This window comes from Equus asinus, chromosome 20 (genome assembly GCF_041296235.1).
Source record: "Equus asinus isolate D_3611 breed Donkey chromosome 20, EquAss-T2T_v2, whole genome shotgun sequence".
NCBI classification, from domain to species: domain Eukaryota; kingdom Metazoa; phylum Chordata; class Mammalia; order Perissodactyla; family Equidae; genus Equus; species Equus asinus.
The window spans coordinates 11,676,458-11,703,332 of NC_091809.1; the positions used below are offsets into that span (position 1 = coordinate 11,676,458).

Here is a 26,875-nt window from a genome sequence, read left to right on the forward strand (position 1 = left end):
GTGTCACCAGCCATCCCACTCTCGGAGCACCGGGTGTCCCCGGGCCCCACGTGGGACCCTCCAAGCGCTCGCAGGTGCCGGGGCCAGGCCGACCCCTGTGTGACCTGCAGGCGGCTCCCAGGGCTGAGGCCAGCGAGGGGCCTGTGTCGCACCGGTGGGGCCAGCAGGTGGCAGCAGTCCCGGGTGGGGGGGGGGGCCCCGGGAGGAAAGGGCGGGGCCGGCCGCTGCCCATGGCGCAGAGAGATTCCTGGACCCGAGTCGAGTCGTCGTCAAGGCACAGAGCGGCTGAAAAGCCAAAGACGTTCATGGAAAAGCTTCCCCACCCTGTCCTGGGGTCGTCGCGGGACCCCACTGCCCCTGGCCCCTCCACTCGCTGCCGCGGACGTCTCCCTCCACCGTCCCCTCTGCCGCTGCTGCATTACAGGCCCCCAAAGTGATGGATGCGGGCCCACCGCCCATTTGTGAGCTCGGCTTCCTGGGTCAGAGCCTCAGGGCACTCTGGGCCAGCTCGTCCCCGCTCCGCCTGTCCGGGTGACCCCGACCTATGAGACGGCAACGCTCCCGTCCCCTTCCCCCCACACCATCCCCCCGCACGGCCCCAGGGAGCTTCCGCTGCGGATCTGACTGCGGCATCTGAGGCTCCGGGTTCGAGTGCTGTAATCCTGATATGGACAAGTGGCCTCAACATTCGAAACCTCAGTGTTTTAAGCTCAAAACGAGGATAAGCATTAGGGTCGCCCAGTTAAGTGTGAATTTCAGAGGAACAAGTAGTTCTCGCTGTAAGGATGTCCGTGCCACGTGGGACAGACTTGGACCAAGAAGGTTCCCCTTGTCTGTCTGAAATTTGGACTGAACTGGCACCCTCTGTTTTCAGTGGCTGAATCCGGCCACCCCAGTAGATGGAGCCACATCCCGGGGTCGTCAGGATCAGACAGGACGGGACTCTATAGATGCTGGTTCCTCCTAAACTCATCCCTGGCCCCATGCACCCCACTGGGTGAAGACCCGATTCCAGGACCCCACGTGCCAGACGGCGTCAAGTGAGAGACTGGATGGGGACGTGCTTCCAGAGCCCCAGCACAACAGTGAGTTCATCACCTCTTGGCATCAGTTTTTCCAGCCACTTCTCCTTTATTTATTGTGACCTTTTCGATAGCACAAAGCACAACGCCCAACTCAAACTGACTCAAGCAAAAAGGGATTTCATTGAATTTCGTTGACTGACAAGGCTCAGGGTTTCAGGCATAGCTGGATCCGGGCGCTGCTTCTGTCCAGACTCAGTCTCCGTCCACCTGTGGTCAGCAGAAGAACAGCCCCAAAGAGTGATGCCCGTGTCAGACTTCAGAACAGTAAGAAAATAAATTTGTGTGGTTTCAGGCACTGAATGTATGGTAATTTGTTAATTTGTTACAGCTGCAGGAGGAAACGCACACACCCCAAGCTCAGCTTTCTCCATATGGCCTCGTTCTCAGCTGGACTCCTCTTGCCTTGGGACCACCCCAGGCTGACATCCTTGCAGCTCCCAGTCCAGCAGGGAGTGAGGGCTGTTTCTGAGAAGTTCAAGCAGAAGAAATCTGGGCCGTGGTCTTCTTTGGGCTGGCGTAGGGAGGTCCTCTCTGCCCTGAGCTAATGGTGCAGCCAGGGGATGGAGCTCTCAGGGGTCTGGGTCCTATGGTGTGGGGGAGGGGCAGGCTGTGAAGGAGGCGGGGACGGGAGCCCCAGGAAGCCTGCACACCTGCCCCCCCCCAGCCTCACTAGCCCATCACAGCCCTCCACATGGGGGAGCTAACTCCTCATGGCCCACAAGCATCCATACCGCCTCTATTCATAATAACCAAAAAGTAGAAACAGCCTAAATATCCACAGACATATGATGGATCCACACAGTGTGTCCATCCACACCCTGGAATATTACGCAGCCCTGAAAAGGGAGGAGGTCCTGACACCTGCTCCCACGTGGACAGACCTGGAGGACGTGATGCTCAGTGACATGAGCCAGACACAGAGGGACACACACTGTGTGGTCCACTCACAGGAGGTCCCCAGAGGAGCCACATCCACAGAGACAGAAAGTGGATGGGGGGCCAGGGGCTGGGGGAGGGGTGGGAGTCAGTGTTTCATGGGGACAGAGCTTCAGTTTGGGGAGATGAGAAAGTTCTGGAGATGGATGGAGGGGATGGCTGCACAGCAACGTGAATGTGCTTCATGCCGCTGAGCTGTGCAAATGTGAAAATGGTGAGGACGGTGAATTTTGTGATGTGCATTTCTCCATAAAAGAAAAATGAGGCAAAGAAGACACATTAAAACCACAAAAAACCCACATGTGTGACAGGGGTGAGGGTGACGGGGCGCCGGATGACGAGGGGAATTTTGTTCGTCTCAGGTGTGATAACGAGGATGCAGTTTTGCCTTCAGAATCCACGTCTTTCTGAGATGCTCACGGTGAAGTACACGGGGCGGGGCAGGTGTGAATGCCGCCTCCCCCACAGGAAGGGGTAAGTGAGAGGCCCGGGGGCCGGAGCCTGCACCCCGCTGACTCCCCACACCATGGAGGCGCCCTCGTCCCTGCTGCCGCTGCTGCTGCTGGCCCTGGGGGCCCTGAGGGCAGGTGAGTGAGGCCTGGAGCCAAGTGGGGAAACTGAGGCCTGGAGCTTAGGTTCCCCGGGGTCCACGAGTGGGAGGCAGAGCCCTGGGTGTCAGAATGCGGATTGGAAACGGCCCCACTGTCGCCAGAAAGGGACAGATGGGAAAGATGGCGTCTGCTCTGCAAAGAAGGAGGCAGCTGCCCCTGCAGTGCCCCCCAGGGAAGGGCAGACGGGCCGTGGAGCCCAAGGCGGGGGTTTCTTTTCTAACAGGATCTGTGAGAGTCGCCCCTGGCGACCGGGACGTTTCTGGAAAGAGGCTCCAGAACAGGGTGGGAGGGAGAGAGTTCCACTTTCCGCCAATGTGACTCTCCATTGTGAATGTTGGGCCGGGCACACGGATGACCTAGGGAAAAAATACCGGAATTCTTAAAAAGTGTGGAGAGGGCTGCTGGTGGGTGATGAGAACATTCTGGAACTAGGTGGTGGTGACGGTTGCACAATCATAATGCACGGGGCGCTCCCGATGGTGAGTTTTAGGGGACGTGAGCTGCATCTCACTAGAGCTGTGAGGGTTTCGTCTAAGTGAATTCCAAGGGTGGGCCAGGCCTGAGCAGGGCCCCAGGTGGAGGTGAGGTCGTCTCAGGACCGATATTTTAAATTGTTTCACTTTGACTTAGTTTTGATCTCACAGAAGAGTCGCACGGATGGCCCGTGTTCTCCTCCCAGACTGCACGGTTGTGGACGTGCCGTCCCAGCTGCCTTACGGTGCCCCCGCCGGCGTCTCTATCAGATAGGAATGGACGTATTGATTAGTATTTTTCTGAGCCCTTTGAGAGTGAGTTGCAGACACACGGCCCTCGCCCCTAAATGCTTGGGCGTGTTTGCTGTGACAGGGACAACCTCTCACGTGCCGGGTGCCACGGTGCTGTCGCCAACCTGCAGACCTACTCAGATCGGCAGTTGCCCAGATGGCGTCCTCCGTGGGAGTGGAAATCCAGCTCCCCTTGGTCTCCTCCACTCTGGACAATTTCTCCGTCCCCTTGGGATGGGTGTGGGCCTGTCTGCTGTGTCCCCAGGGCCGGGTCCAGGTTGTGCATTTCCAGCGGGAACCACGGACGGGGCTGTGTTCGCCCCCTTCCTGCTGCCGCCCTTTGATCACTTGGTGGAGCTGACGTCCCCCAGGTTTCTCCAGGGTAGATCCTGCGCCCCTCGCACCTCACCCCGAGCTGGACTCACGGATCGTGGGGCGGGTGCAGGCCGTGCGCCCCCCAGCAGCACCAGGAGGCAGGGCCCGTCATAGCACATAGATACAACCCCAAGTTGCAGAGCAGGAAACCACAGCCTGGCGAGTGAGGCCCCCTGCCCAGGGTCGCCCAACTGGGAGGGACGGAGGTGGAATGTGAGCCCCAGCTGGCGGCCTCCCCAAACCACACGTGCTTGGCCAGGACTGGGTGCCTGGGGACTTGAGATGGGAGGAGGTGGGTGGGTGGTGGGTAGCCCAGGATTCTGGTCGGGCCGGATGAAAATGGCTCTGTGATGAACTGGGGACCCAGTGGGATAGGGATCCAACCATCCATCATCCTTTCTCCTTTCTTTCCTCTGGTCCTTTCTTTCATCCATTTATCATCCATCCCTCCCTCCATCCATCCATCCACCATCCATCCACCATCATCCATTCATGTCCATCCACCATCCATCCATGTCTACTTCATCCATTCTTTCATCCACCCACCATCATCCATCCACCATCATCCATCCACCCACCATCATCCATCCATCCATCATCCATCCACCATCATCCATCCATCCATCATCCATCATCCATCCATCATCATCCATCCATCCATCATCCATCCACCCATCATCTATCATCCATCCATCCATCCTCCTTTCTTTCTTTCCTTCCCTCCATTCACTTATCCATCCATCATCCATCCTTTCATCCACCTATCAGTATTTGCTGTGCAGATACTGTTCTAGGCCTGTTGTGGACAAGACCGGCTCAGGGCCTGCCCTGGCATTGCTTATGGCCTGCTGGGAATAGACGGGTAATGAGCAAGTCTGTGCTCGATACAATGTCAGGGAGGAGTGAGCTCTGGGAAGAGAACAGAGCGGAGGAGGGGAGGAGGGTTGTATTAAGGAGGCTGGGGGGAGGTCTCTGAGGAGAAGACTGTTGAGCAGATGCCCTGTGAGGAAGCCAGACTTGGGAATGTCCAAGGGAAAGGCACTCCAGGCTACCGGAACAGCACAGGCAAAGGCCCTGAGGTGGGAATGAGGGCAGTGCACTGGAGGAACAGTAGGGAGGCCAGTGTGGCTGGAGCGGTGTGAGGGCGAGGGTGAAGGAAGCAGGGCCCAGCTGATGTGGGTCTTGTGGGTCATGAGGAGTTTGGGTGTTTAAAGCATGATGAGGGATCATGGGAAGATTTTGAGCTGATTTACGGTAAAAAAACTTTTTATCCTTTTAAATTCATGATTGGTTTTAAAACAATTTTTATAACAGCTTTATTGAGACATAATTCACATACTCTACTATTTACCCATTTAAGTGTACACTTCAGAGAATTTTTGTACAGACTTGTGCAACCATCACCATGGTCTAATTCCAGAACATTCCATCCCCCAAAATGAACCCCCACCCCCTCCCCAGCCTCTGGCCCCCACGAGCCCGCTCTCTGTCTGTGGATCGGCCTGTTCTGGACGTGTCCCGTCCATAGCATCACACGCCATGTGCTTCTGTGTCTGCATCTCTCCCTGAGCGTTGTGTGTTCAGGTCCGTCCACGTGCAGCCATGTCAGGGCCTCGCTCCTCTTCACGGCTGCATAATATTCCAGTGTATGGGTGGACCCGTGTGTGGATCCATCATCCAGTGATGGATGTTTGAGCCGTTTCCACTCTTTGGCTCCTGGGAATCGTGCTGCTGTGAAAGTGCGTGCACAGGTTTTGTGTGGACGTGTGTTTTCGTCTCTCTTCGGGGGGAACTGCTGGGTCGGGTGGTATCTGTTAACCCCTGAGGAACGGCCAGACCGTTTGCACAGCGGCTGCACCATCTCACATTTCCAGCCGGTGGGTACGAGGGTCCAGTTTCTCCTCTTCAATCAGCTCCTGGCTGCAGAGTAGAGGCTGTGCTGTGGTGCCCGAGGGAGGCCCAGGTGGGGCCCAGAAGCAAGGGATGGTGTGGACACGGGAGAGTCACCTGCTGGTGACCAGGATGTGGGGGGAGGGTGCGGAGGGACGGGGGTGGCCCTACTTGTCAACCTGACCGGCTCGGGGAACAGAAGAGAGTGCGTCAGGGTGGCCAGTCTGTGGGGGGTCCAGGAGGAGGAAAGTCACGGCCGGGGCCAGGTTCTAGCCCTAACCTGGCCCTCGCTGTCCCCTCACCAGGAGGCAACACCTTTGAGACCTGCATCATCGGGGGGCGCGAGGCGGTGCCCCACTCCCGCCCGTACATGGTCTCGCTGCAGAAGGCCGGTGCCCACCTGTGCGGGGGGGTCCTCGTGCACCCACAGTGGGTGCTGACAGCTGCCCACTGCCTGGACCAGCCGTGAGTGACCCTGCCCTGCCCCACCCCCTCTGTCCCCCCAGGCGTCCCCGAATCTATCCCTCAGTCCCTCATTCTCACCAGGGGGTGGGTCCTGAGAGATTTAAGCCAATCGTAGGGTCGTCAGGGGGTCCCCTCCCTCTCTGGTGACATGCCATATGTGACAGGACGGATTCCTGGGGAAGTTCACTAGCTACAATGAAGCGCCTTCCAAATGGACCTCTTGTGACACCCAGGAATGTGCCTCCCACCTGTGGCCGTGGGATAGAGCTGGCCTACAAGGGTGGGCAGAGCCGACACAGGAAGGAACCTGGGTCCCTGATGCCACTGTGAGGCCACCAAATAAACCCATCCCGGAGCTGCCCTGCCTCTGGATTGGCCAGTAATAAAGACCCCAGATCAACGTGGTTGAAATCACCACAGGGCATTCTTGGCTCATGTAACTGAAAAGTCTAGGAGGCACAAGCTTCAGGCATGGCTTGATCCAGGTGCTCACACGAGGCGCTCAGGAACCAGCCTGTCTCTCAGCTCTGCCTGTTGCCCCTCGGCGGCACTATCAGGAAGGCTCTCTCACGTGGTGGCAAGGAAGGGCCCTCTTATGTCCTATGGAAAGATCTGGTTTTGCTATAGTTCTGGCAAAGTTCTGAGGACGGGTACTGATGGGCCCAGCCTAGGTCACGTGCCAGCCTCTGAACAGATTGCTGTGGTTGAGGCACAACATATGCACCGGGCGAGGCTGGAGCCTGCGAGGAGGGGAGCCCTAGGCTGGGGGGTCGGCATTTTTGGACACACACAGCCCCCTCCTCTGGCCGGGGCTGGGCTGGAGTCTGGGGCAGAGGCGGGAGCAGGGAGGGCTTCCCAGAGGAAGCGGACAGAGAAGGAGCAGGGAAGGGAGGAGAGGCGGGGGGAGGGCGCGGGACCGCGAGTGTCCCCGGGCGGGGGAGGGAAGGGCCCTCGGGCTGCGGGGCGGCCGCCCGCGCCCCACTTGCCCCCACCCGCAGGGAGTCGCAGCTGAGGCTGGTGCTGGGGCTCCACGAGCTCGGGCGCCCCGGCCTCGCCGTGCGCATCAGGGCGGCCGTCCCGCACCCCGAGTACAAGCCGCTCCCGCACCTGGAGAACGACCTCGCGCTGCTCAAGGTGCTGGGGGGCGGGCGGAGGGGCGGCGGGAGCCCCGGCGCCCTCCCGTCCCCTCCCCTCCCCTCCCCCCTCCCCCCTACCCCCTACCCCCCTCCTCTCCCCCCCTCCTGCCCCCAGGGCCCTCCCCGCCCCTCCAGCGCCCCTGCCCTTCTCCCGCAGCCCTGCCTCGCACCGCCCCTGCCCCCACCCTTCCCTGCCCCGCCACGCCCCTGTCCCACCCCGCCCCCTGCCCCGCGGCGCCCCCTCCCCCATGGGCCCTCCCCACCCCCACCCCCGCCCCCGCCCCTCTCCCTCGGCCCCTCCTTGCGCCTGCCGCCACTGACCTCCCCTCGCCTCCCCTCACCTTCCCTTCCCTCCCCTCCCCCTGCCCCACGGGCCCTCCCTGCCCCTCCAGCGCCCCCGCCCCTCTCCCGCGGCCCCGCCTCGCTCCCCGCCGCCCCTCCCTCTTCCCTGCCCACCCTGCTCCCCCCCTCCACTGCCCCTTCCATCCCACCGCTGTCCCCTGCCCCGCCACCCCTCCTTCAGCCCCCTCGCTCGCTGCCCCCGCCCCTCCCCGTCACCTACCCCCTCCTGTCCCCTGTAGCTGGACGGGAAGGTGAAGACCAGCAGGACCATCCGGCCCCTGGCCTTGCCCGCAGGGCGCCAGGCAGTGGCGGCGGGAGCTCGGTGCAGCTTGGCCGGCTGGGGGCTCACCCACCAGAACGGGCCCCTGGCCAGGGCGCTGCAGGAGCTGGACCTGCGCGTGCTGGACGCCCGGATGTGCAACAACAGCCGCTTCTGGGACGGCGCCATCACCCCCCGCATGCTCTGCCTGGAGGCCCCGTCCAAGGGCCAGGGCCCCTGCAAGGTGACCCGGCGGGGGGTTTCGGGGAGGCCGGAGGGCGTCAGCCTGTGGCCAGGGGCACCCCACAAGCCCCTGACTCTCCCTGGGCCCCAGCTCTGTCCATTCTCCGGGGGCAGGGCGTCCTGGAAGTTGGTACCAGCATTAGCCCATTTCTCATATCCAGAAACTGAGGCACAGAGAGGTTATGAGGCCCACGGTCACATAGTCGAGAAGCGAGCAGCACAAATGGGGTTTGAACTCTAGCACCAAAGATGATCAAGGCACAGCTACAGCTTGTGCAAAGGCCCTGGGGTGGGAGGAAGGAGCAAAGAGTGTTAAAAGGACAAGAAGGAGGAAGAGAATGACAGAGTCAGGGGAAGTAAGGAGATGTGGAAAGAGGCCCTACAGCCCCGGGGCGGGGTTTCTGCTCTCTGATCTGGAATCAGCCTGCCGCCCCAGGGAGCATGGGGCCCCTCCAGGGCGCACAGGGGTGACCTGTGCTCTGTGTGGCCTCCGGCAGGGCAACTCAGGCGGGCCCCTGGTGTGCAGCAGGGGCAAGGTGGCTGGAATCCTGTCCTTCAGCTCCAAGGCCTGCACCAACATCTTCAAACCTCCCGTGGCCACCGCCGTGGCCCCCTACGTGTCCTGGATCCGGAAGGTCATCAGACACTGACCGTCTCCGCCTGGGCCTGAGCTCCAGGGGTTACCCCGAGTCCCCGGCTTGGAGGGACCCTTCCCCTGCAGGTCACGTGGAGGGCAGAGAGGGGACCGCCCCGTCTCAGAGGACCAATAAATCCTAGTGAGGCAAACTGGATTCTGAGCCGACTTCTGCCCGTGCTGGCTGCGTGGCCTTGCGCAAGCCTCAGTTTCCCCACTCATAAAACAAAGGTTGCACTGAGGCTGCTCGGGGGAGCCCGGTGGCTGCTCCCAGGAGTGGGGACTGCAGAGGGCAGCGTTGGCTGGTGCCGGAGCCACAGCCAGAGCCTTGGCCAGCAGGGGGCGGGCAGGGCCGTGCTGGTCTGCGGTGAGCACCAGTGTGTGCCGGGTGCTGGGCCTGGGGAGCAGGCGGGGAGCCAGCAACAAAAACATCCAGACCCTTCTTCTTCCTCTCATTTTTTTGGTAACATCTTTACTGAGATGTAAGTCACGTGCCATGTAACTCACCCTTTTAAAGTGTGTAAATCAGTGGGTTTTAGTACATTCACAGTGTTGTGCGCCCATCACCATGATCTAATTCCAGAACATTCCATCCCCCCAAAAGCAGCCCCGTCCCCATCAGTATCACACCCACCCCCGCCCCCAGCCCCTGGCCCCCACGAGCCCGCTCTCTGTCTGTGGATCTGCCTGTTCTGGATGTTTCCCGTCCATGGGATCACACGCCGTGTGTCCTTCTGTGTCTGCGTCTCTCCCTGAGCGTCGTGTGTTCAGCTCCGTCCACGTGAAGCCGTGTCCGGGCCTCGCTCCTTGTCACGGCTGAGTCGTGCTCCAGCGTGTGGACGGACACGTGTGTGGATGTGTCACCTGCCGAAGGACACTCGGGTTGTGACTCTGCCGCTGGGGACACGTGTGCAAACGTCCGTGTGGGCGCACGTAGGAGGGGGATGGCTGGACTGTGCGGTCACTCTGTTTAACAGTTTGAGGACGTGCCACTCTCCAGCAGCATCATTTTATTTTACTATGAAAATTCTGAAACACGCAGCAAAGTGGGAATAACTGCTGGGTGAGCGCTGAGGTCCCCGCCGTGCAGGCTCAGCCACGAACGGTGGGACGTCTCTTCCTCTTGGTCGGCTGTCCCTCTGCGCCCCCGTCCATCCGGCTGAGCCGCTGACGCCTTTCAGAGTGAGGTGCAGACTCGGGACGCTGTGCACGTGGCTGGGATCCCGGGATTTGTTTAGAGCCCTCCCTCTCTCCCTCTCTGTCATACGGTGAAATGCACACATCTCAGGGGGTGATTTGCCGTTCTGACAAAAGCATGGAAGCCAAACCCTGCACGAGTCACCCCGGAAGATTCCTCAGCCCCTCACAGCCTGGCCTCAACTCGAGTTTTGACATAGTTATCACTTCCCATAGGAAACCAGTTAGAGGGGTGCAAGGTCCCGTTCCTCACCTCGTCCTGCTGATCCCAGGAGGCAGCTGTGCCGGTGCCTTCTGTCTCGTCCCAAGGTGTTCTGGGCGAAGGTTTTATACCCACAGAAACACGGGTACACATGGTGCCCCGTCACGGTGCTGACCTTGGAGGTGACCTCAACCTCTGGATCATAATCTTTTGGTTGTAATCTTTTACGGGGTTTCCTCCCATGCTCCCCCTCCCGCCCCACGCCCCAGGGTGTATCTGTGGGCAAGGAGCCCAGAAGCCGAGTTTGCAGAGCAAAAGTCAAGTGTTTTTTTCCCTTCGTCATGCAACAGCATTTCTTATTTATTGAGCACTCCTAAGTTCCAGGCTTTCTGGAGGAGAGGACGAGGAGGACGGAGAGGACGAGGAGGACGAGGAGGAGAAGGGGGAGGAGGATGAGGAGGATGAGGAGAAGGAGGGAAGAGGAGGAGGGAGGAGGGGGAGGAGGGAGGAGGGGGAGAGGAGGAGGAAGAGGGGGGAGAGGGAGGAGGAGGGGAGGGGAGGGGGAGGAGGAGGAAGAGGAGGAGGAAGAGGGGGGAGGGGGAGGAGGAGGGGAGGGGAGGGGGAGGAGGAAGAGGAGGAGGGGAGGAGGAAGAGGGGGGGGGAGGGGGGAGAGGAGGAGGAAGAGGAGGAGGAGGAAGAGGGGGAGGAGGAGGGGAGGGGAGTGAGAAGGAGGGGGAGGAGGGGGGAGGGAGGAGGAGGGGAGGGGAGGGAGGGGGAGGGAGTAGGGGGAGGGGGAGAGGAGGAGGAGGAGGGGAGGGGAGGGGAGTGAGGAGGAGGGGCAGGGGGAGAGGAGGAGGAAGAGGGGGAGGAGGGGGGAGGGGAGTGAGAAGGAGGGGGAGGAGGGGGGAGGGAGGCGGAAGGGGGGGAGGAGGAAGGGGGGGGAGGGGGGAGGGGGACGAGAAGGTGCAGATTCTTTTTTTTTGGCCCGTTGCTGAAGGTTCTTCATCTGTCTCAACAGACCTACTTTTTAGAAGAGTCAGATTCACAGAAGAGTCTTGAAGACGGTGCAGCGTCGCCGTGTCCCAGCCCCTCCCCTCCTGCTGACGACCGGCATTCAGGGGGCACATTTGTCACAGTCAGTGAACTGACATTGACGCACTGTCCTTCACCAAAGTCCACACTTCACTCACACTGCCTCAGTTCCCCCTGACGTCCCTCTTCTCCCCAGGACCCCACATGACGGTGACACTCAGCCTCCTCGTCTCCTTGGGCCCCCTGGGCTGAGACAGCTTGAGGCCGCGGGTCTGGGGAGGGCCGGGTGGGCTTGGCCTTGAACTTTGTAATGAGGCGTCAGCTTCCGAGGAACGGGCCCAGCTCAGGAGCCGAGGACTTTGCACAAACCAGACGGCGTCGGTGTGATTCGTGGAGGAGCCGTGCGCGTGGTCCCCTGGGAGTGTCCCACCCGACGAGGGAGACACAGGGGCCCCTCGCTCCTGCAGCCCCTCGGTCACAGGGGTTTGGATGATGAGTGACTTGGGAAGCCCAGGGAGGAGGTCTGGTGAGCGTCATCGGGGAGGCGAGGGCATCGCGTGTGGGAGGACGGCGACCCCAGTCCTGGGGACAGACCCGCCGCCTGGGGGCCCTTCTGGCCCCACCGTGTGTCCCCTCCACCTGCTGTTCATCCAAGTCCCATAGAATAAACCCAAACACAGGCTTCCTGAATGCTGAGCCGCTCCAGCGAAGTCTGAGACCCAACTGAGAGGAGGGGAGGCCGGCGAGGGGCGTGGATGAGGGGTGCCCCCGGAGGCGCCAAGCCCCTTCCTCCCCCGCCTCCCCCGGAAGGTGGGAAGCTGCGCCCCCTCGGCAGGGTTCTGGGGCGGCTCCCACTGGAGGCACAGCAGTGGAGGCCGCGGCCCCTCCAGCAGGAAGCTTATCTCGGCCTCACAGCTGCCGCTTCCTGGCCCGCAGCTCAAGCAGCAGAGCTGCCCGCCCATGTTGGATCCCAGCTCTTCCTTTGGGCGGGTGGGCTGGCAGGAAGGTTCTGGAAGGCCAGGCCCCTGGCACTCGTGGGGCCTGGGGACTCGGTGCCACCTGGCTGTGCGGGTTCTGCTGGAGTGAAGGGAGCGGGCGAACGGGGTGGGCAGCAGGACGGGGTGGGCCACACCCTGGTCTGAGGGTTTCACTGCATGGATAGCTCAGGGCCAGTCTTCCTCAGCAAAAAGAGGAGCATTGGTGGCAGTTAGCTCAGGGCTAATCTTCCTCAAAAAAAGGAAAAAAACAATCGCAACAAAAAGAATAAAATACCTTAGGGTAAATTTAACTAAGGAAGTGAAGGACCTATATAATGAAAATTACAAGGCTTTTCTGAAAGAAATGGATGACGACATAACGAGATGGAAAGACATTCCATGCACATGGATTGGAAGAATAAACATAGTTAAAATGTCCATTCTACCTAAAGCAATCTACAGATTCAACGCCATCCCAATCAGAATCCCAATGACATTCTTTACAGAATTAGAACAAAGAATCCTAAAATTCATATGGGGCAACAAAAGACCCCGAATTTCTAAAGCAATCCTGAGAAAAAAAGAACAAAACGGGAGGCATCACAATCCCTGACTGCAAAACATACTACAAAGCCACAGTAATCAAAACAGCATGGTACTGGTACAAAAACAGGTGCACAGATCAATGGAACAGAATTGAAAGCCCAGAAATAAAACCACACATCTATGGACAGCTTATCTTTGAAAAAGGAGCTGAGGGCCTACAATGGAGGAAAGAAAGTCTCTTCAACAAATGGTGCTGGGAAAACTGGAAAGCCACATGTAAAAGAATGAAAATTGACCATTCTTTTTCACCATTCACCAAAGTATACTCAAAATGGATTAAAGACCTAAAGATCAGGCCTGAAACAATAAGGCTTCTAGAAGAAAATGTAGGCAGTACACTCTTTGACATCAGTATTAAAAGGATCTTTGCGGACACCATGCCTTCTCAGAGAAGGGAAACAATAGACAGAATAAACAAATGGGACTTCATCAGACTAAAGAGCTTCTTCAAGGCAAAGGAAAACAGGATGGAAACAAAAAAACAACCCACTAACTGGGAAAACATATTTGCAAGTCATATATCTGACAAAGGCTTAATATCCATAATATATAAAGAACTCACACAACTCAACAACAAAAAATCAAACAACCCGATCAAAAAATGGGCTGGAGACATGAACAGACATTTCTCCAAAGAAGATATACTGATGGCCAATAGGCACATGAAAAGATGCTCATCATCGCTGATCATCAGGGAAATGCAAATCAAAACTACACTAAGATATCGCCTTACACCCATTAGAATGACAAAAATAACCAAAACAAAAAGTGACAAATGTTGGAGAGGTTGTGGAGAGAAAGAAGCCCTCATCCACTGCTGGTGGGAATGCAAACTGGTACAACCACTATGGAAAACAGTATGGAGATTTCTCAAAAAATTAGAAATAGAACTACCATATGACCCAGCTATCCCACTACTGGGTATCTATCCAAAGAGCTTGAAGTCAGCAATCCCAAAAGTCCTATGCACCCCAATATTCAGGGCAGCATTATTTACAACAGCCAAGACGTGGAAACAACCTAAGTGTCCAGCAACAGACGAATGGATAAAGAAGATGTGGTACATATATACAATGGAATACTACTCAGCTGCGAAACAGAACAAAATCATTCCATTTGCAATAACATGGATGGACCTTGAGAGAATTATGTTAAGTGAAATAAGCCAGTTAGAGAAGGACAATCTCTGTATGACTCCACTCATATGAGGAATTTAAAAATGTAGACAAAGAGAACAGATTAGTGGATACCAGGGGAAAGGGGGGTGGGGGTGGGCACAAAGGGTGAAGGGGTGCACCTACAACACGACTGACAAACATTAACGTACAACTGGAATTTCACAAGATTGTAACCTATCATTAACTCAATAAATAAAATAAAATAAAATAAAATATTTTTTAAAAAAAGGAAAAAAATCCTTAGGGTTCTGGGGATAGAAATCAGAGGTCAAGGGGGGCAGGGCCACAATCTCCCTGGAGGCTCCAGGAGGGAGGGTCCCTCCTGCCTCTTCCAGCCTCAGGGGCCCCAGGCGTCCTGGGCGTGTGGCCGAGTCGCCCCACCTCTGCCTCCGTCTCCACGTGGCCTCTGCTCTGTGTCTGTGTCTCTTGTCTTCTCTCAGTTATGAGGACCCCCGCATCCAGGACGAGCTCGTCTCGAGACCCTTAACTTAACTGCATCTGCAGAGACCCTTTCTCCAAATACCGTCCCGTTCACAGGGTCTAGGGGCCGCCTTGTCCCTACCCACGTCCACTCCCGACCCTCAGGCCCCCCTCCCCTGGCGGCCGAGACATCCCCCTACCGCACGCGTCAGCTGATGACGCGCTCCCGCTCAGTCCCTCCCTGGGCCCCCTGCGCCCAGAGAATAAAGTCCACGCGCCCCACAAACACCGCTGGGAGGGGCTGGATCTCAGAGTTCCCCTCTCAGAAAAATGCAGAGAATGAGCCGGAAACCCTGCGCAAGAGCCAGCGAGGGCACCGAGATCCTATGCCGTCTTCTCTGCCCTGGGCTGCGAGTTGAAAGGTTTTGTAACAAAAAGTAGAAGGAAGCCAACGGGACGGGACGGCCAGCCGGGGAGGCCTCTGCCAGGAGGTGGCCAGCGTGATGCAGGGAAGGGCATCGGGGCCAGGCACAGCCCAGACAAAGGCTCGGAGGCAGGAAACGGTGCCCATGAGGCCGGAGCCAAAGGTGTGGGGGGCATGGAGGGCGAGAAGCCCAGGGGTCAGCGGGGCTGGGCCTGAGGCTGCAGGAGGGGTCCGGCTTTGATTCCTGGAGCTGCTGGACGAAGGCTCTACCGGGCAGGCCCAGGCGCAGAGCAAAGCTGGACAGACGGCAGCTTCCCTCATCTTGCTGTGCCAGGAAGACGCCGGATCAAAGTCCGGACCCCTCCCGAGGGGTGCAGGCCGCAGGGGCCGAGAGTGGGAGACAGCGAGGGTCCTGGAAGTCTACTTGGCCATAGCCAGTTAGGGGCACCCGCCGGGAGCATGTGGGGCCCAGGCCAGGCCAGGCCGGCTGTCCCTGCCCCTGCACACAGGTGGGCGGGCAGCAGGCGAGAGGCCGGGATGGACCTGAGGTCCGAGAGTGACCCATGCGATGAGGGGAGTTACCGAGGGCGAGGGGACCGGGTGAGAGACGCCAGGTGGAATACTGGACGCCCAGTGAAGTTTGAATTTCAGGTGTAGAATGGATCGCTTTTGGGATCAGTATATCCCAGATCCTGCGTGGGACATACTCATACTAAGAGACGGACTGATTTTTTTTTTTACCTGAAATTCAAATTTAACTGGGTGTCCTGTATTTCTGTTTGCTACCTCTGCCCACCCTTCCCGGAGTGCTCCTGGTTGGCCTTTCCCTGGAAGCAGAGGGGGACGGGGAGCCTCCTGCCCCCGGGTGGGGCCAGGACGGAGCAGAGAGGGATCTGGGGGAGGGGGCAGGAAAGGCTTTCAGGGAGGGGACCAGAAAACTGGGTCTTCAAGGAGGAGCGGCTTTATTTTGTAAACAAAGGCTTCCTGGCAGCCCTGATATTTCCCACGAGATCTGTCGGCAGCCCAGCCCAGGGAGGGCAGGGGGGGCAGGAATGCGGCCCCGGCCGGAGGGGCCCTGGGGCCAGCTGGCCGCCGGCCTCCCTCATGCTGCACGTAGCTCTCGACCCCGTGCAGGCGGCCTTGCCAAGCCCATGGGCCCAGGGCTGGGGCTTCTGGTCAGCTCCGGGCACTTCTGAGAGTGGGTCTCGCAGGCCTGAGGTCCTCACCCCATAGCCCCTTTCTCAGCAAGTCCTGGCCCCTCTGCCACCTCCTTCCCGCCTTTGCCTCCGATGTCCACTGAGCTGGGACTCTGCTGGCCGGCTCCTCTCAGCCTCCTCCCCGGGCCTGCCTCCCTGCGCCGGACAGGCTGTTCCCAGACGTACCGCTCACCCCTTCCCGTGGCCACTGCCTCCTCATTGTCATCATCTCACATGTCATCACCTCCAAAAAGGCACCTGACCCCTTAGCTAGAGCAGCCGCCCCCTTACATGACCCTATGTTTCAGTTGAGATAATTCACATACGGTACAATTCATCCATTTAAAGTGTACAGCTCAGTGGGCTTAGTACATTTCAGAGTTGTGCGCTCATCACCACAATCAATTTTAGAACATTTTCATCACCCTAAAAAGCAACCCTTTCCCCATCAGCATCACCCCCACCCCCTCCCCAGCCCCTGGCCCCCGCAAGCCCGCTCTCTGTCTGTGGATCGGCCTGTTCTGGACGTTTCCCGTCCATGGGGTCACACGCCGTGTGTCCTTCTGTGTCTGCTTCTCTCCCTGAGCGTCGTGTGTGCAGGTCCATCCACGTGCAGCCGTGTCAGGGCCTCGCTCCTCTTCACAGCTGCGTCGTGCTCCAGTGTGTGGGTGGACACGAGTGTGGATCCGTTCATCCATCAGTGGGCATTCGGGTTGCTCTGCCTTTCAGCCATTATGAGTCGTGCTGCTGTGAACATCTGGGCATGAGTTTCTGTGTGGATGTGGATTTTCAGGCTTTGCTGGGTCAGATGGTAACTCTGGTTTAAGCCTCTGAGGATCTGCCAGGGTGCTTTCCACAGCGGCTGCACCGTTTGGCATCCCACCAGCCGTGCACAGGCTCTGATTTCTCCACCTTCACCAGCACTTGCTATTTTCTGCATTTTTGCTGACAGCCATCCGCTCGGGTGTGAACCATCATCTCACTGTGGTTTTGGTTTGCACTTCCCTGAGGGCTCAGGATGTCGTAAACCTTTTCAGGGGCTTCTTGTCCATTTCCGTATCTTCTTTGCAGAAGTGTGTGTATTCAGATCCTTTGTCTGTTTGTTTTGCTCGTTTGTTTTTTGCTAGAGGAAGGTTGGCCCTGAGCTAACATCTGTGCCAATCTTCCTCTATTTTGTATGTGGGACCCCACCACAGCACGGCTTGATGAGCAGTGTGAGGGTCTCCACCCAGGATCCGAACTTGTGAACCCAAGGCCACTGAAGCTGAATGCAGGACCCTAACCACTACGCCACTGGGCTGGCCGCCTTTGTCCGTTTTCTTAATTGAGTCATTCATCTTCTTTTAATCCAGTTGTAAGTGTTCTTCATGGATTCTGGATATAAGTCCTGATCAGATACACGATTTACAGATATTTTCTCCCATTCTGTGGGTCTATTCACTTTCTTCTTGGTGCTCTTCGAAGCACAAAATTCTGTAATGTTAATGAAGTCCAATTTACTGTTTCCTTTGTTGTTTGTGCTTTTGGTGTTACGTCTAAGAAACCACTGCCTAATCCAGGGTCACGAAGATTACATGACCCTGTTTTTGCTTGAAATTATTTATCATTTTATAAAGCGTTTGTTGTAAAACGTGGGGACGCCAGGGTAGGTCTCCCAGGCAAATATCGGATGGCCGGTTACGCTTGAATTTCATACAGATAGCGATCCTTTCCTGGCATAAGTACATCCAAATATTGCACTGGATGCTTACACTAAGAAATCACTCAGTCTCTGTCTGAAACTCAAATTTAATCGCCTCCAGATGTTTTTTGGCCAAATCTGGCCTGCGGGCCCACATCCACCTGTTCACAAGGGTCCCTATCGCCTCCTTTTAATGCTTTTTTCTTTTTCGTATTGTGGTAGAAAACACATACTATAAGTCGAGCATTTTAGCCGCTTTCGGGGGCGCAGCGCCGTTCTAACACGGTTTCCCAAGAGCGAGGAGAAACCCGGCTCCCAGCCCCGCCTCGCCGGCCGCGCCCCCGTCTCCTAGCAACGCAGCCACGCCACAGGCCGAGGGGCGGGGCCTGCTCGGGTCACGTGGTGCTGCCGCCCCGGCTTCCGTAGCAAGAGCCGGCCCGGCCCCGCGCGGGCATACGTGCACCCGTGCGCGTGCGCGGGCTCCTGCCGACGTGCCGTGCGCGCCCCGCTCCGCCCCCGACGCCGCCCTGCGTGCGCGCGCCCGGCCCGCCGACCGGTTCTTATAGCGCCGCGGGCGGCGGTTGCGGCGGGGACGGTGGCGACATGGCGGCCGCGCTGGTGGTGGTGCTGGGGCTCGTGGTGCTGGGCGCCGGGGGTGATTCCGGGGCAGGTGAGGCCGGCGGGCGGAGGAGGCCGGCTCGGGGCCGCGGGGTTCGGGGGGGCGGCAGTGCGGGGGGTCCCCTACGTTTGGGGGGACCCGAGGGAGTTCCCGGGGCCCGCAGCGCGGAGGGTCCTCGGGACTTGAGGGGACCCCGGGGGATCCCGGGGACGGCAACGCGGGGGGTCGCCGGGCTTTGGGGGACCCAGGTGGATCCCAGGGACGGCACCGCGGGGGGTCGCCGGGCTTTGGGGGGACCCAGGTGGATCCCGGGGACGGCACCGCGGGGGGTCGCCGGGCTTTGGGGCACCCAGGTGGATCCCGGGGACGGCACCGCGGGGGGTCGCCGGGCTTTGGGGCACCCAGGTGGATCCCGGGGACGGCAACGCGGGGGGTCGCCGGGCTTTGGGGGACCCAGGTGGATCCCGGGGACGGCAAGGCGGGGTGTCCTTGGGCTTTGGGGGGACCGCAGGGGGGACCCGGTGTTTGGGGGGACCCGAGTGATTCCCAGGTAGGGCAGCGTGGGGGCTCCCCGGGTTTTGGGGGGGTTCCCCGGGGTTTGGGGGAAACCAGGGGGGCCCTTAGGATTTGGGAGGAGCCGGGGGATCCTGGGGGCGGCAGTGTGGGGCTCCCTGGGATTTGCGGGGCCTCGGAGGCTCCTGGGGGTGGTACTGTGTGTCAGGGGGTCCCCGCCGAGGTCCTGCGTGGGGCTCGGGGGCAGTTCTGGTGTGGCAGTGCTGTGGGTCCCCTCGGTTTGGGGAGACCCCGGAGGGTTGCACTGGGTCCCCGGGTTTGGGAGCACTCAGGAGTGGGTCGGGGGAGCTCCGAGCGCAGCACTGCCAGATGGGGGGGGTTTCTCAGGCTTTGGGGGGACCTCCAGGGGCGGCAGTGTGGGGCTGGGGGCAGGCAGTATCTGCTTGGGCGGCCCCAGGGGTCTGACCAGGGTGGTACTGGGGGCGAAGCTCCTGATTTTCTGGCTCAGGGGAGGGGAGGGGAGGGGTCTGGAGCCGGCCTGACCCCTGGATGGGGCCCCTGGGGAGGGGATCTGGAGGGACCCCCACCAGGGGAAGGGACAACCCCACTGGGTCCTCCAGCGGCCCCTCTGGGGCCTGGGGAGACAACTTGAGGGTGGGGCTCCCTGCCCGGGGAGTGTTGGGGGTGAGTGGAGGGACCCCCCCGACTCCCTGAGCCCTTGGCTCTCACCCGGGGAGTGGGCTGTTGTCCTCAAGTGGACGCTGGAGCCACACGCACGGAAATGTCCCTGAAGGGGGCCGGCTCTGCGAGCAGGAGGGGATTGTCATTCTTGCCGGGATTTGGGTCCCGTGGCCTGCACCAGGTCCGCACCTGCTCCTGGCTGTTGGCCCAAACACTGAGCCCTTGTAGGGAGCCCCGGTCGCTCTGCTTCCTTCCATCTTGTGTGATTTCGGGGCCCAGGATGACATGGCGTGTAGTCTCCCCTCTTCGTTTTACAGGGTGGAAACTGAGGCCCGGGACTGGAGGCGAGATGCCCCAAGGTGGCCGAGTGGTGCCGAGTGGGAAGCGTGGGGAGGCTGGTTGTCTCGACTCCTCGCGGCGGGGGCGGGTTTGGGGTGGCAGATGTCTGGTTGGGGGGATGTGCCTGGGAACGTAGTTAGGGCGTTTTCCAGGACGACCGCTCTCCCGTGTCTCGACTCGGCCTGTGGTCCTGGGTTAAAGATTTATGGTGTCGGGCGCGGAGGGAACAAAGTGCAGCCCAGAAGGGTCGGCCCGCGCCCTCCTGGGAGGCAGGAGCTCTGAGCCCTGACCCGGTTGGCTGCCCTGAGTGGGGCCGGGAGGGACTCACCTGGTCACTCCTGACCCACTTCCAGATCCCAGCCCACCCCTTTTCTCTTCCTTATGACCAAAGCGACCGTTTATTGACGGCCTCTGGGCCCAGGCCCTTGGCCTCCGGCCAGCCTGCAGGCGCCTCTGGGAGGACTCAGACGAGCTCGGAGATAGGCCTCGAGTCCGCCCCAGCCCCTCAGACCTGGCGCCGATGGCCCGGTGGGTGGAGGAGGCCTCGGCCGGTGTCAGCTTCTCGGGGGGCCCTCCTCGTGTGACAGCACCTCTATTCCCGGGGCTGGGGACGACCCTCCCCCCGGGTGAGTGAAGTAGGAGTTGCTTCGGGGCCCCTGCAGGGGTGGTTTCCTCCACCCGCATGTTGCTGGCGCTCATGTCCTCTCCGGGAGAACCAGGCTCCCCCGGGACCATCTAGGGTCCCGTCGTCTGCTGGGCCGGCATGGGCTGGCACGGGGTTGCCAGCTGGTCCTGTGGCTGGTGACGTGGGCCCTCTGAGCCTCAGGTCGGGGGAGCCGCGTGCTGGCGGGGTTGGGGGTGGGAGACGGTGAGCCGGGCTGGCGTCCCAGACACGTTCTGTCCTGCCGGGCCTGCTGCACGGCAGCGGGCGGGGTGGAGGGCGGGTGCCTGCAGCCTTGTCCCGAGGGCTCCCGGGCTGCTGACCACGAGGCCTGCCTGGCCCTGCGCCCCGGCCCTGCCCCAGTGGGTGCGGAGTGGGTGGCTGTTTTTAGATGAAGGTGACCCTACGGGGAACTGGGGTTCCGGTCACGCGGCAGAGTTGGGTCTTTGAGTTTCCAGGGTGGCTCAGGGCCAGGCCCGTCCTTCCTCCCATCCCATTCCCTGTGGATTCCCCCGGGGTGCCCCACTCCCTGTGTCCAGGGCCCTGGGCTTGGCCAGGGGCACCGGAGGGCGTCATTCCTGCCCTGCTCCATTGTCGCCCCCTGCTGTCCCCACGTTTGCACGTCACAGGTCATGTCACCTGTGGCAGCAGGTCCCTGGGTGACCTAGGTGGGCCAGCACCGTTGTGATGCTCCAGACGTCCCCAGGTGACGCAGCACACGTGGCAGCACGCAGCCAGGCCACAGAGAAGACTCCTTAGGGGACAGGCTGGCAGGTGGCCCAGGTGGCCTGGCTCGGTCCCCTGCTGCGTGTGGCCCTCAGGCTGCGGGGTCCTCAGACACTGGGGAGGGAGGTGGAGCTGGAGATGGCCCAGCTCGGCCCCCACTGGAGGTGGCCTTCAGGGCTGAGGCTGGGACAGATCTGGCCAAGGTCCTTTCCAGCAGCCCTGGCTGAGGGACAGGGGTGCAGCCGCGGTGGACGGGCAGCTGGGCTGGGAGGGGCCACCAGCCTCGCTTGTGCCCCAAGTCACCCCCCACTCTGCACGGGCCACGGCTGTGCTATCTTGGGAGACCCTGACTCCTGACTCCTGAGAAATGTGGAGGCAGGAGGTACTTCCTTGAAGACAGTGCAGGCGCCCGAGCCTCCTGTCTAGGCAGCCGGCATCCAGACCCGCCCCGTGCCTGTCCTGAGTGCACCCTGGGCCCGGGCCTTGGCGCCAGCAGCCTGCATGTGCCGTCCTGCGCAGCCTCGGCCTTGAGTGTGTGTCTGTGTGCGTGCACTGCCTGTGTAAACGTGTGCATGTGTGTTGTGCGCATGTGTGCATCTGTCTAACTGCACGTGTGCGGCACTGTGTGTGTGTGTGTGTGTGTGCGTGTGTGCGCGCCCAGGAGCTGCTGAGGGCATCTCCGCAGGTCCTCTTGTCCTGCTGGAGTCCGGGGAGCCCTGTCCTCATGGAGGAGCCGCCCGCCGGCGGTGAGGCTGAGCACCGGCCCTGCGGGCGTCCCGTCCACGCGGGAGAGGCCACCGGGGAGGGAGGGCCCTCTGCAGTCGGTCCCGGGGGTGGGGTAGGGCCCGCTGCCAGGCCCCTGCTGCCAGCCCCTGCTGTCCCACGGACCCTTCTAGAACAGGCCCCGCTGTGGCGTCTCAGAGAAAGGCCGTCTACTGCCCTTTTGGGTTTGAGGTCTGATAATCTTAACAACCGACCAGCTGACGGTCTCTGGGTGCAGGGAGCAAGCCAGGCGGGGTCCCCTCGTGCAGTCAGGTTGTGTCCCTCGGGTGGGGTGTGGGCGTGAGTGGAGATTTGCTGCCTGTGGAGTCGGCTCACACTGGTGCTGAGATGACCGTCCAGTGGGGTCAGGATCTCTGGCCACCCACCTGGTTCCACGTGTTGGTTTCGCGGTTTCCCACTGGGGTCCCGGGGTCCGCGTTCTCGTGGGGCCGCTCTGTGTGGCCAACATCGTTCAGACACGGCCCGTGTTCTGCTGGTCGCCTGACCTGGTGCCAGGGCTCCTGCACTCGGGCCGAAGGGGAAGCTCTGTGCCGCGTCCCACGGGCCTGGGCTCAGGACGGCCGACAGCGCTTCTGGGTGAATGACTGTCACGCTGTCACGCTCTGCTTCAGGCCAGCAGGCGGGGGCGGCGGGGCACCCCGCGACCAGGTGACATCTGCCCAGCCCTGGACAGGCTCCGAGAGGGCATGGGGGGCTTGCTGCTCCAGCGACGGCCGGCGTCAGCGAGGGTCAGGGCGGCTCTGCCCTCAGCACAGGGTCCTGGTTCTGGTGGTTCCCCTGCTCCCCCACCCCCTGCTCCGTTGTGCCCGCAGGTCTGGGGTCCCCAGGAGCCCCTGTCCAGCCCCGTCCCAGCTCCCAGAGACCCTGGCTGCCCCTCAGCCCCGCTCTGGGATCTCCAGGTTTGGTTCCCAAGGGGAACGTCGTTCGCTGACAGGGGGGTCGCCAGTCGGAGGCCAAGCAGAGGGGCCGCAGGAGCCCACGTCAGCGTCCCGGGCAAGTGGGGGCTTGGTGGCGACTGTGAGGGGCTGTGGGAGCGCTCGGTCTTCCAAGACGGGCCCCTGGAGCCCCCTACCCACCGTCCCCCCAGGCCCGAGCATCCCGGTCCCACCCTGGCGGCCTCACCTAATGGGGGCAGATGGGATCTGCCAGACCGTCCGGTGAGGGACCCTGACCAGCGGCCACGGATTCATTGTGACAGAGGAGCTTGGGGTCTGTGCTGGGCTGGAGCAGCGGGCCATGATGCCTCGTCTTTGTCTGGGGCCCAGGGTGGGCGCTGGTCTCTGTCCCCATGCCTCAGACCCGGCCCGTTAAAACGCTTCCCGACCCCATGTCCCACTCTGCGTCCGCATGGTCGCTCTGCACACCGAGGCCGCTGACAGGGAGGGTGTCCTTCCAGGCGCGACTCCGGATGGTCCGGCAAGGCCGTGTTCCCTCCCAGCAGTGCCGACCTCAGGGACTTGGGGGGTGGGGACATGGGGGCGGGGGCGGGCTGGGTGCTGTCCCAACCCTGTGCCCTTCTGCTTCACCCCAGAGAGCAGGATCAGGCCGGGGCAGGAGGAGCTCGGCTCCAAGACCCGGCTCAGCTGCACGCTGAACGACAGCGCCGCCGAGGTCATCGGCCACCGCTGGGTGAAGGCGGGCAAGGTGCTCAAGGAGGACGCGCTGCCTGGCCAGAGCATGGAGTATGAGTGAGTGCGGCCCCGAGGGCCCGAGTCCCCGTCCCCACCGCTGCCCGCGTGCCAGGACTCTGCGGTCAGCGGGCTCTCGGACAGACGTGATACCAGCTCTGCTTGGACCTGGGCCTGGGGAGCCCGGGAGGGTCCAGTGGCTGCTGGACAGCACGGCCTGTCCGGCCTCTGAGCCTCCCCACCCCCATCCCTGGTCCGCGGCTCATTAACCCTCCGGCACTTGTGGCCCCCCGCCCTGGGGCCTCGTCCTCACTGGGCTGCGGACACCCGCTGTCCTCAGGCTCGGGGGTCGCTGGGAGCAGAGGCTTGGTGTGGCCCCGTCCCCACCCGGTCCCTCCTTGATGGGGTGGGCACACGCCCCTCCTGCCCCCCGCAGCCAGGGCTTCCCGCCACGCCCACTCGGACACGTGTCCCCACCCGCGTCTGCCTGCAGGGTGGCCATGGACGAGGAGGACTCCTCGGGGGAGTACGTGTGCATCTTCCTCCCGGAGCACGTGGGCAGGAGGAGCATCACAGTGAAGGGTGAGCCGCGGGCGGGCGGGCTCGGCCTGGGGGTGCGTGGAGTTGCCGGTGCAGAGAGGGACGCTGGCCTCCTCGCCCCCAGGGCGGCCGCACATTAAGGCCGTGAAGAAGTCGGAGCATGCCACCGAGGGGGAGTCTGTCGTGCTGGCCTGCAAGTCGACCTCGTTCCCGCCAGTCACCGACTGGTTCTGGTACAAGATCAGCGAGTCTGCGGACCAGGTGAGGGTGCGCCCACGGGGGGAGGGGGGTTCCAGGCTCCACTGGGGTCCTAAAGGCCCGCCTGCCTGCAGGTCATCACCAACACCTCCCAGGGCAAGTTCTTGGTGACATCCTCGGAGTCCAAGACCGAGCTGCGCATCTCGAAGCTGGACCTGACCACGGACCCCGGCCAGTACGTCTGCAATGGCACCAGCACGGCTGGCAGCGGCCAGGCCGTCATCTCGCTGCGCGTGCGCAACCGCTTCGCCGCCCTCTGGCCCTTCCTGGGCATCGTGGCCGAGGTCCTCGTGTTGGTCACCATCATCTTTGTCTACGAGAAGCGGCGGAAGCCGGACGAGATCCTGGACGGTGAGCCTGTGCCCTCGGCTCTGCTCCCAGCCTGGGGGGTGGGGGACCCGAGGCCTCCCAGCGACCTGCCCCAGCTCCCCGGCTGGCCTGAGCGCCGGCAGGACAGGCCGCCTGTGAGGTCCCGGTCCAGGGACCCCACTGACGGCCTGTCCTTCTCTCGCATGCGGCTGTGTTCTGTGCAGACGAGGATGCAGGCTCCACTCCACTGTAAGTCCCGGCCTCGCGGGGGCGGGGGTGGGTGGGGTCCGACGGCAGGGCCTGGACGCCGTCCTCTGGGTCTGGGGAGGGGCCGGCTGTTTGGTTCTCTGAGCACCAAAGCCCGGTCGTCCACAGGAAGAGCAGCGGGCACCACGTGAACGACAAGGACAAGAATGTGCGCCAGAGGAATGCCAGCTGAGGCAGCGGTGAGTGTGTGGGGGGCTCCTGCTCCATGCGGGCGGCAGGGCCGGGGGTCTGAGCGCGCTCTCCACACCCCGCCCTCCGCAGGTGGCTGATGAGGAGTCTGCATAGGCCTGCCCAGCCCTGGGAGCCCGCGCCCCGCGCCCCCTGCTCCGAAAGGAGACCCACCCGGATCCAGACCAGTCTCTCTCCTTTATAAAGAACTAAAGTAGGGCTTCCTGCGTGTAGGATTCTGTCCCCCGGGCTTGTGTTTTTCCTACATCACCATTTCCGAGAGCCCCGAGAGAGGCCGCGTCCCTCTCCCCTGCCCCTCGTGTCCCCCGTGTCTCCTCGTGTCCCCCGGGTCCCTTGCACAGGCCAAGCGGAGGGCAGGCGGCCTTCCCCAGGCTCCTGCCGCGTCCACCTCACGAGGTGTGTGGGCCGGCACCCGGTCCCTGCCCTTTGCGGAAGGTCACAGGTCGTGCAGTGCGAGCTTCCTGCCGTCTGAAGCCGGCGCTGTCGGTCCTGGTCTGTGTCATGCCGGGGACGGCTCTGACGGCGGGCTGCCGGCCCCTCGGGTGCCCCCTCACTCCTCCCACCCCCTGGGGTGGAGTCAGCTCTTGGGCCCCCTCTCCAGCAGCGAGGCTCCTCCCACAGCGCCCTGACCACCAATAAAGGCCAACCGCGTCCTCTTCGAGTCCTGTCTGCGCCGCGCCTAGGTCTCAGCAGGCGAGCTGTGGGGGGTCAGCCATGGGGCCGCGTCCCCCCGTGAGGCTGGGGGCTGGAGGCCATTCCCAGGTTGAGGGGTGCAGGTGGGGGGGTCCTCTGGGTGTCCCAGAGGCCACCCGCCTCAACTGCCTGCACCCACGGTCCGGGTGGTCTGTGAGGGGCCGGGGCAGCCGGGAGTGGGTCAGGCCAGGGCACGGTAGTGGGGGATGGAGTCAGGGCCCCAGGAGCCCCCGGGCAGGGCCCCATGGAGGGTGGAGGAGGTCTCATGCTCACCAACCCGCACGCCAACGGCTACAGGGAGGGGGGCATTCTCTGGGGCCCGGAGGTCAAGGGGCAGCCTTGAGGGCATGCCCTTGCCAAACCCTGGGGCCCGGCATGGACCATCCACGCCTCCCCCCGATGAGTGGGGAAACTGAGTCCCAGAAAGGGGAACGGCTTGTCCGGGGTGGCTCTGCTTCCACGCTCAACCGTCGCAGGTGCGGTGAGGGTCTCGGGTGCAGGAGGCAGGGGTCCCGGTGGCTCTTGCTGAGTCTCCAGAGAAGCCGGGCAGCAGCTCAGACGCAGAATCTATCTTTTCAACGTCGGCAAAACTCCAGCACAACCACCTCGGAAGCTGAGGGCGCTCGGCCCGAGCTGGGGACCCCGCGGGCCTGGGGTGGACAGGGGCGCCCTGCCTGCGGACAGGACGCTTCAGCGAGGCCTCGGTGCCCTCCTGGGTGCCCCCAACCCCACCCCCGCCCCCCGCATGCCGGCCCCACAGCCTGCGGGGAGCCCGGCCGCCACCAGAGGGCGCCACGCACACGCCGCCGAGCGGGACCCGGGCCCCCCGGCCCTGCGAGACCCCAGCCCGGCGCCCACCGTCGGACTCCCCGGCCCGGAGGACCAATGTCCCCGGGGCTACGGGTCTGGGGAGGAAACGGGCTCCTCGTGGCGACACTGCGCGTGCCCTCTGGGTGCTGCGGTCTGTCCGCCCCCTGGGCGCCCGACTGAGCGGCCCGGGACTCCGGAGCATCAGC

At 61.7% G+C, this 26,875-nt stretch overlaps 2 protein-coding genes across 3 annotated transcripts; both read left to right on the forward strand.

The window, feature by feature from the left end:
• Positions 1 to 2,341: 2,341 nt before the first annotated feature.
• On the forward strand, positions 2,342 to 8,897 carry GZMM (granzyme M). Of its 2 annotated transcripts, XM_070491009.1 has the most exons (6): positions 2,425 to 2,608; positions 5,646 to 5,734; positions 5,967 to 6,126; positions 7,125 to 7,260; positions 7,844 to 8,107; positions 8,604 to 8,897. In XM_070491009.1, the coding sequence occupies exons 1-6, from the start codon at positions 2,472 to 2,474 to the stop codon at positions 8,754 to 8,756; spliced, it is 939 nt and encodes a 312-aa protein (XP_070347110.1). In that variant the 5' UTR covers positions 2,425 to 2,471; the 3' UTR covers positions 8,757 to 8,897. The 2 variants fall into 2 exon arrangements, with proteins under 2 accessions (XP_044607685.1, XP_070347110.1); XM_044751750.2 differs by lacking the exon at positions 5,646 to 5,734 and having other exon boundaries at positions 2,342 to 2,608.
• Positions 8,898 to 18,103: 9,206 nt separating this feature from the next.
• On the forward strand, positions 18,104 to 25,827 carry BSG (basigin (Ok blood group)). Its single transcript, XM_014845692.3, has 8 exons — positions 18,104 to 18,323; positions 23,507 to 23,663; positions 24,097 to 24,185; positions 24,268 to 24,404; positions 24,476 to 24,752; positions 24,935 to 24,959; positions 25,086 to 25,156; positions 25,239 to 25,827. Exons 1-7 carry the CDS (start codon positions 18,257 to 18,259, stop codon positions 25,147 to 25,149), a joined length of 816 nt encoding a protein of 271 aa, XP_014701178.3. The 5' UTR covers positions 18,104 to 18,256; the 3' UTR covers positions 25,150 to 25,156; positions 25,239 to 25,827.
• The last annotated feature ends 1,048 nt before the right edge of the window (positions 25,828 to 26,875 follow it).